General features: G+C 40.2%; 1 protein-coding gene across 1 annotated transcript; it reads left to right on the top strand.

Moving 5' to 3' along the window:
* Positions 1 to 1,720: 1,720 nt before the first annotated feature.
* On the top strand, positions 1,721 to 8,407 carry LOC108278924 (septin-5-like). Its single transcript, NM_001329295.1, has 13 exons — positions 1,721 to 1,778; positions 2,754 to 2,880; positions 3,033 to 3,339; positions 3,450 to 3,546; positions 3,661 to 3,747; positions 4,204 to 4,327; positions 4,814 to 4,948; positions 5,040 to 5,157; positions 5,243 to 5,347; positions 5,535 to 5,631; positions 6,451 to 6,613; positions 7,264 to 7,357; positions 8,348 to 8,407. Exons 1-13 carry the CDS (start codon positions 1,721 to 1,723, stop codon positions 8,405 to 8,407), a joined length of 1,572 nt encoding a protein of 523 aa, NP_001316224.1.
* Positions 8,408 to 9,122: the final 715 nt, after the last annotated feature.

Genomic DNA, 9,122 nt, shown 5'->3' on the forward strand with positions numbered 1-9,122 from the left:
GAGATTTTGTAATACTTTCTGGGTAATGGATCCCTAGGGCACCCTAGTCACACTAGGGATCCCTTAGTGGTTAGCACGTTCGCCTCACACCTCCAGGGTCGGGGGTTCGATTCCCACCGTGGCCCTGTGTGTGCGGAGTTTGCATGTTCTCCCCGTGCTGTGGGGGTTTCCTCCGGGTACTCCGGTTTCCTCCCCCAGTCCAAAGACATGCATGGTAGGCTGATCGGCGTGTCTAAAGTGTCCGTAGTGTATGAATGGGTGTGTGAGTGTGTATGTGATTGTACCCTGCGATGGATTTGGCACCCTGTCCAGGGTGTACCCCGCCTTGTGCCTGATGCTCCCTGGGATAGACTCCAGGTTTCCCGTGACCCTGAAAAGGATAAGCGGTATAGAAGATGGATGGGTCAATGGATGGATATATATCCAGCTAGATATACACTACTGGTCAAAAGTTTGTGGACACTCGACTAAAACGTTTCTCATGATCATAAAACCCTTTTGATCTGAAGGTGTGTGATTAAATGTTTGAAATCGGTGTTGTAGACAAAAATATAATCGTGCCGACGTATTCGTTTCTTTCGTTAGAAAACGAACATTTTATTTACGAAAAAAATCTTCTTTTTGTTTTTTTTTAAACAGACGACTCGGAGCGAAATATTCCGAAAAGCAGGAGATAAGCATCCAGTGTAGGTGTGAACTCCTTTAATACTGTTTAAAAAGCATCTCAGGGAAATTCGTCAAGAAATCGGCCGAGAAAACACTAAGAATACATTTCTGGAAATTCTAGGTGAAAAGGGCGTCTACTTTGAAGATGCGAAAATATCAAATTATTTTGATTTATTTGGGATTTTTTATCACAAGATAATTCCCATAGTTCCATTTGTGTTACTCCAGAGTTTTAATGACTTTATTATTGTTAGAGATAAAGGAATCTCAGATTATGTCTTTCAGTCCTCCGTCATGCCTTTTCAGCCTTTTACTTCTATTAACTTTTAGTTCTGTGCTGTTCTGAGCTAGGAAGTGTGGTTTACCGTAGAGCGTTCAGGCCTGGGGGGTCTAAAATGACCACACACTGACACATTGCTGTTCACAGAGACATCCCGTTTATTTAGTCTAGAACAGGAGTATTTATACACATTGATAACAGCATTGCGTAGTAGGCGGGTTTCTACTTGTGCAGGTGCAGACAGATAGACAAAACACACAGCACACTACGAAAATAAGTCTTTTCAAGATATAGAAAATACATGTGTCAGCTATAAGAAAGGATGGCAGTTGATCAGCTTATTCAAAGAGGTAATTAAATGAATACATGAATAATAAATGAATGCTGTTATTTGATAGCACAGAGACACACAAACAGAAACTATAACCCAGTATCCCCTGTATCTAAGGTGTCTTAATAGCAGTTCATAATATAAGAGAGTACATGAGATAAGAGAATTTCCTTTCAATTATTATTCTAAAATGTGGTTAAAAAAATAAATAAACAATGAGTGTGTCTAAACTTTTGACCGGTAGTGTAAGTAGACACTGGAAGAGCTTAATTAACAGAAAAACTAACAGCGTTTTGCCGTGTATAAGACGTGAAAACCGTACAGAAAATCTCAGGAGGTCATTTAATCCCCACGGAGCACAAGCACACTGAGGATCGACCGAGGCGTTGAGAAGCACAAAGAAGTCGGCCGCGCATCTGGGCTTCGTCGGCGTTTCTGGACAGATGGATTATCCAAGACCGAGCAGTGATCGTTTCATCAAGGCGATGTTCAAACGACGTGGTGAGAAAGCGTCTATTTACTTTTTTATTCACAATCTTATTCACGTTTAGTCTTTTTAAACGTTAACATTCATCCATGAAAGATTCTACACAATTGCCTACTGTAATCGATATTTCATTACCCAACAATCATTTTAACACCATTCTAGCTGTCAAAAATGTTAAATGGAGTAAATATACAGTACATAAAAACAGTAAGTCTTGGACTTACATACCCTTAAGAATTATAGTGCTTTCATGCTTGAATGGTTATGCTGTCCCTGTTTTTTTCTATGCTTGCACATGCACTCGGCCAAGAACCTGAGGTATGGAAACAGTGAAGTTAAGTTAAGTTCTCATTTGTGTTTTGCCCTAGATGTGAGCAAATAAAAAAAAAGAGGCTGCCTCCTGAACCCTGTCTCCAACGTCTTAATGCAGCTCAGGGAATTAGGTGTGAGGATTTAATCCTGCTACAGCGGCTGCTCACTAATCGGAAGTGACAGAATGAATACGCACCACTTTACAGGACTAAAAGCTAAGAGTAGTAACATACGGCACTTTCAGAGCAAGTAGGACTCTAAAAAAAGAGTAGCCTGTGAGGGGAAACCACTTTTGGGTTTTGTTATTTAATATACTTTAATATACTTCCGGTGCATTTACCCACACCACATCTTTTGACTTTGTACAGACAAACAATACGTATTCATAAGCATTAACAAAGAGATGTTTAAGAAAACACTGGATCATACGCACAACTTTCTTTCAACTGTCGCCAGAGTTGTGTTTTTGTTTCGTCTAACCAGAGTATATTGTTCCAGCGGAGTTCTGATTCGTCTGAATGTTCACGTGCAAAGTTAAGACGTGCTTCTTTTTTTTTAAGCAAAGAAGATTTGTGTGGGGTGTAAAAAAAATAAAAATAAATAAATAAATAAAGTTGATTGCGGTGCTTTTCATTGCTTATTGTTCACTGTGTAACTGGTGTTCCTGCTGCTTTCAGGTCGTCCTGCGACTCTTTTCCAGCCATTTCTCAAAAACCAAAGTGTCTTTCCCTTTACTATATTCGTGTCATTACTGTCATTTCTAATGAGTTTGGAGACATGGGATGGTTCTTGGACCCTAACTTTGTATGCTCCTTTATAATCTTTTATAAGAAACAATGCTGTTGTTTATAGCTATTATGAGATTATTTTTTATTAGTGGAAAGTGGACTGCAAAATAGAAATACGTATGTCCTTAATGTCGATAAACTTCCTGTGTGCGTCGATCAGTGGTCCAGTTTATCTATAGAGGATCCAGAGGATGCAGAGCTGGCGAGTACCCTGAGAGGTCTGCCCCCCAGACCAGAACATGCGTTTCCTAGCCGAGAGGCGCATGTGACGGACAGGGACCCGGATGGCAGAGCCGGTCCTCACACCCCTGGCACACCCACTCTCATGCGTCGAGTGTGGAGGAACCCGCAGGGCTCCGAACCAGACCTGCTGCACCGCTGTCACTTCAGTTCCACCAGCTCTCTAGAGTCTCCGCTTAGTCCTTCACGATCTAAGAGCCAATGGAGTAGACTAGATCCTTATGATTCTCCTGAGGTAATGTTTGAAATCTTCAAGACAGGGTTTGAGACGTTTTGTGTGACGAGCATGTCAAGGTCTTGTAATATGTCTGTTAGTCTGTAATCATTCTGTGTAATTGTGTTAAGGATCAAGATAAGGAATATGTGGGATTTGCAACACTTCCCAACCAAGTACACAGGAAATCAGTGAAAAAAGGCTTTGCCTTTACGTTGCTGGTAGCCGGTGAGTTCACAGCATCTCACACCAGTTCGTATTAAGCGAGAAGAACGGTCACAGTTAAAAAGTTCTTTTATTAACGCAAATTACTTTATAACTGTTTTATAAAAATCTCTCTAGGGGAGTCCGGTTTAGGAAAGTCCACGTTGATCAACAGTCTTTTCCTAACAGATGTCTACAAGGACAGGACACTGCTGAATGCTGAAGGTAACTCAGAAAGCTTTCATATGTGAAACTACTGCGCGAAATGCAAGCAGTACACAGTTTCGTGACTTAAATTCATATATCTATTGAATATAAGTTATATATTATGTCTATTATTTCAACAGCTGAAATATTTTGCTTGAAAGTTTGCGAACCCTTTTGAATCTTCTATATTTCTGCATAAATATGTATTAGAACATCGTCAGATTTTCACACAAGTCCTAAAAGTAGACGAAGCGAACCCAATTAAACAAACGAGACGCAAATATTATACTTGATATTGGAACGATCCAATATTCCTCAATAAATAAACGACCAAGTGTAATATTTTTGTCTCATTTGGTTAATTAATACCGGATACTGGATTTTTGATTTGCACGATTTCAGATGTCAGAGTTAAAGCTGTTTCTTAAAGTGTCACGTGCTTCGGGATAATGTGTGCGTTATCCACTCACACAGAAAGGATCACTAAAACATTGGAAATCACCAAACATTCCATTAGCATTGAGGAGAAAGGTGTGAAGCTCAAGCTCACCGTTGTGGACACGCCAGGCTTCGGAGATGCTGTCAACAACACTGAGAGGTAACGATACAGTATATGGCCAAAAGTTTGTAGACACCTCTAAATCACATCTCTTCCACAATTGTCTAGGATGCCTTTGTTTGTATGCTGTAGCATTACAATTTCCCTTCACTGGAACTAAGAGGCCCAAACAGTGCTCCAGCACGACGATGCCCCTGTGCACAAAGCGAACTCCATGATGACATGGTGTGTTAAGTTTGGAGTAGTAAAACTCCAGTGTCCTACATAGAGCTCATATTGACCCTAACTCCAGTGAACACCGACTGCACGCCAGACCTCACCTGACATCAGTGCGACAAATCCCCACAGCCACGCTCCAAAATCTAGTGGAAAGCCTTCCCAGAAGAGTGAAGGTTATTATAACAGTAAAGGGGAGCTAAATCTGGAACGGAATGGTCAGGCGTTCACAAACCTTTGGCCATATAGTGTGTAGCAGGCCAAAGCCATAGTAGTTTTATTAAACGTGTGTTTTTATGCTCCTGATAGCTGGAAGCCCGTAGTGGATTTTGTCGACCATCAGTTTGAGCAGTATTTCAGGGACGAGAGTGGGTTGAACCGCAAGAACATTCAGGACAACCGAGTGCATTGCTGCCTCTATTTCATCTCACCATATGGCCATGGGTAAAAAACAAAACAAAAACAAATGTATTGTATTAAGAATGTATCGCTTAATTATTCAATTCTGATCTATTTATCATAACCGTGTCTCCAGCCTCAGGCCGGTCGATGTGGAGTTCATGAGGGCGCTACATGAGAAGGTCAACATAGTGCCAGTGCTGGGTAAAGCAGACTGCCTCACATCACTGGAAGTGTCACGGAAGAAAAAAAAGGTGCGTATATGACCATCTTGTGTCCGGGACACGACAGGGTGTGGATTTTATGACCGAGCGGCTTTAAGTGCCCTGCCTTATCCAGATACGAGAGGAGATCGAGAGGTTTGGGATCAACATCTACCAGTTCCCGGAGTGTGACTCGGATGAGGACGATGACGAAGTTAAAATCCGAGATCAAGACCTGGAAGTGAGCAAGTGATAAGTAATTTCAATGTCATGCACCAAAAATGTTGATTGTTTACATACTGAGTCAACTCAAGGCCACCATTATAATCGTAAAACGTACTGGAATTCTTTGTATTCTTTCTCTTCTGTCGTGTGTTTGACATTAATTTGAGGTCTGATCTGTCTGTCGTGTGCTCTCTTCACTGAAGGACAGTATTCCCTTTGCTGTAGTCGGCAGTAATGTTCTCGTTGAAATCAAAGGCAGGACAGTCCGAGGCCGTGCGTATCCTTGGGGTGTGGTCGAAGGTATTTTATAACCGAGCACTTTCCCCTTTTTTTTTTTTTTTTTTTTTTTACTTATACTTTGTACGACTGAGTAGGCCTGTCACGTACAGGGAAGTTTGTCTGACACATAATTTGGGATTGATAATTAGAGATCGACCTATAATTGGTTTTCCCGATATTTAAGCATTTTAACATAATCGGTTATCGGTTTTGTAGTATCGGATCCACCGATAAATGGCGCCATCTTGTGGGCATTTTAAGAATTGTATGCAAGACCGCCATAACAGCCATTAATGTACAAATATACACGTGTTACATAAATGTTTGATATGCATTTTAAGCAGCCTGGTGCTAAGAAATAGATGCGATGCAATAAACACTGTATTATAGCAATCAAATCCAGGACATGTTGTTTATGAAAAATAATCAGCTTTAGGACGATAACAGGTATCACACCACCCCACTGTTGATTACTTTCCTATAACAGCACACCCCCATTGTGCTCTATTTTTAACTTAATGTACTGAATCTGGTCATAGATGACCGTTTTTAGCCAAACCACTCAATATTACTGTTACATGCCAAAACAATTAAAATAGAGACTAATTAAGAATGCATGTTGTGTATACGTTAGCTACGTACAGTATATTTTTATATGTAAAAAAAAACAACAATTATCATTTCAGTCACAAATAATCCCATTCAGGTGGAATAATTGCGATTATGTGATGAGATGATAATCGTGACTTTAATCATATACTCGATTTATTGCCTAATGACCCCATAAAACCTGCGCTACATAATATTCCTGGCAATTTGTGACACTTTTTTTGTTTTTAGTGGAAAACCCCGCCCACTCGGACTTCCTGAAGCTTAGGAACATGCTGGTTCGTACCCACATGCAAGACCTGAAGGACGTGACGCAGGAAACCCATTATGAGAACTACCGCTCCGAGTGCATCCGGAACATGACACGCATGGTGGTCCGAGAGAGAAAACGCAGGTCTGCACACAATACGCGAGACGGCGATAACTCTCATGCTAAAGATCTACCTTCCTAACACAAGCTTGTCCACAACAAGGGTGTTTGGCTGGTTAGGCTTCCATTTGTGCTCATTTCTGTACACTTTTATAAAACATTTCAATTCTAGTCTTCGTTTTTTGCTCACATTTTTCAATTGTCCATCCAGGAGGGTTAAATCTACAGCCACGGTTGTGTACGCCAGCAATAACGTGTTATAATGATAACAAATACATTAGAGCACAGTGAAATTCTCTTCTTCACATACCCCAGCCTATTAGGAAGTTGGGGTCAGAGTGCAGGGTCAGCCATGATACAGCGCCCCCTGGAGCAGAGAGGGTTAAGGGCCTTGCTCAAGGGAGCAACAGTGCCAGCTCAGCAGTGCAGGGACTTGAACCCCCACCCTTCTGATCAGTAATCCAGAGTCTTAACCGCTAAACCACCACTGCCCCACCATTTTATCTAGAATTCAAGGGCATAAGAAGGTCGCTGGAAAGAACCACAGATGAGTCTAGTACTACAAATGTGAACAAACACGTTAATTCATCGTGTGTTTGATTTTGAGTTCAGTTTCACTATAGGTTGAGAACAGGCTTTCTGTCGTACCTTATTTCTTTCTTTACTCATGGCAGCCTTTGTAACTATCTGAGAGACAGCAACACAGACTTACCCCTGGTGCCCGTGGACGATGAAACAGAGCGGCTCATTTGGGAGAAAGACGAGGAGGTAAGAAAGCCGTTCAGCTGTTAGCGTTCGTTATCGCGGCGGTCGTTAGGGGCGTACAGTAACATCCGGACAATTTGGAACGATTGAAAAGGTTTGAAATGAATCGAGGCAACGATCCTAAATCGATTGTGGATTATAACCGATTATAAATTTCAGCAAAAAAATCCATTAAAAAAATCTAAATTCATTAGAAATGATCATCAAAAAGGACAGATGACTGATGTGTAAAAAAAAAAAAAATTCATATTTTGAAACGGTGAAAAGGTGGTGATTTGCCCATAACTCTGATACTTAATATAGTCCTTCTGTCATCATCATCATCACCACGATATATTACCAGCAGATTCTGAGCAAATTTATTTAAAATTTATCTCCGACCATAAACCTATAGAGCTAGAATGCTTCTCAAAGACAGTCCTTACACAGTATAATACAGCTGGATCGACCGAACGTTCCCATTTCCCCCCTCCAAACGCAAACGTACTGCATATAGTACATTATATGGCCACGTTTGTTCACACCTGACCGTCAGACCCGTATGTGCTTTTAGAGCGTCCCGTTCCAGATTTATTCCCTCTTTGCTGTTATAATGATCTCCACTCTTCCGGGAAGGCTTTGCGCTAGATTTTGGAGCGTGGCTGAGAGGATTTGCGTTCATTCAGACACAGGAGCGTTAGTGAGATAAGGCAACGACATCAGGCGAGGAGGTCTGGGGTGCAGTCGACGTTCCAGCTCATCCCAAAGGTGTTCAGTGGGGTTGAGGTCAGGGCGCCGTGCAGGACACCCGACTTCTTCTGGTCCACCCTTGGCGAACCGTGTCTTCATGGATCTCGCTTTGTTTGGAGAAGGTCCACATCTGGGTGTGATGGTCAGGTGTCCACAAACTTTTGGCCAAATAGTGTATATATTATTAAGTAGTGATACTGTAGGTTTGGTTTAACTGCTGGAGTTATTGTTCTGATTTGTTGTGTGTGTGTGTTTGATATGCAGCTACAAAGAATGCAGGAGATGCTACAAAGGATCCAAGAGCAGATGCAGCATGGAAAGTGAAACAGAATATGACATATCCAATAATTATGTGTGTATATATATATATATATATATATATATATATATATATATATATATATATATATATATATATATATATATATTATATAAAAAGGAGGAGAACCTGGACGATTAGCATGCAAAGTATTTGCTATGCAGTGCAGTTTGCTAACACACACACACACACACACACCAAGTACCTTCTGTATTCATTTTATTCAATGACAAACATTTAAAAAAAAAAAAAAAAAGAAAGAAAGAAAAAGAATAAAGGACAAATAATTTTGTAAATGTAAGATTTATTATGAATAATCATTATGTTTTTATTTTTTATTTTTTTAATTACTCTAGCATATTTCAACATCATTAGTTTTATTTCATGGTGGACAATTAGATTTTAATGCAGCCCAAAACGTACAGGCGATATATAACTTAAACTTTCTCCATAGGGAAAAATGCAGATTTTTATATATGTATATATAATATCAATGTTAGAATGAGGTCTAATGGTCCCCACCACATCATACAGTATTAGACATGGTCCCAAAAAGAAAAAAACAAAGAAAAAGAAAGGGATCAACACTAAACAAAACAAAAAAATTTGCAATCTACATGCAAAACCAGGCAACAGTGTAATCCTCAAATACATACACGTATATGTGAATGCGTGCATATCCATCACAATTAGTTTATATATATATATTATATATATATA

Source organism: Ictalurus punctatus, chromosome 18 (assembly GCF_001660625.3).
Source record: "Ictalurus punctatus breed USDA103 chromosome 18, Coco_2.0, whole genome shotgun sequence".
NCBI lineage: Eukaryota > Metazoa > Chordata > Actinopteri > Siluriformes > Ictaluridae > Ictalurus > Ictalurus punctatus.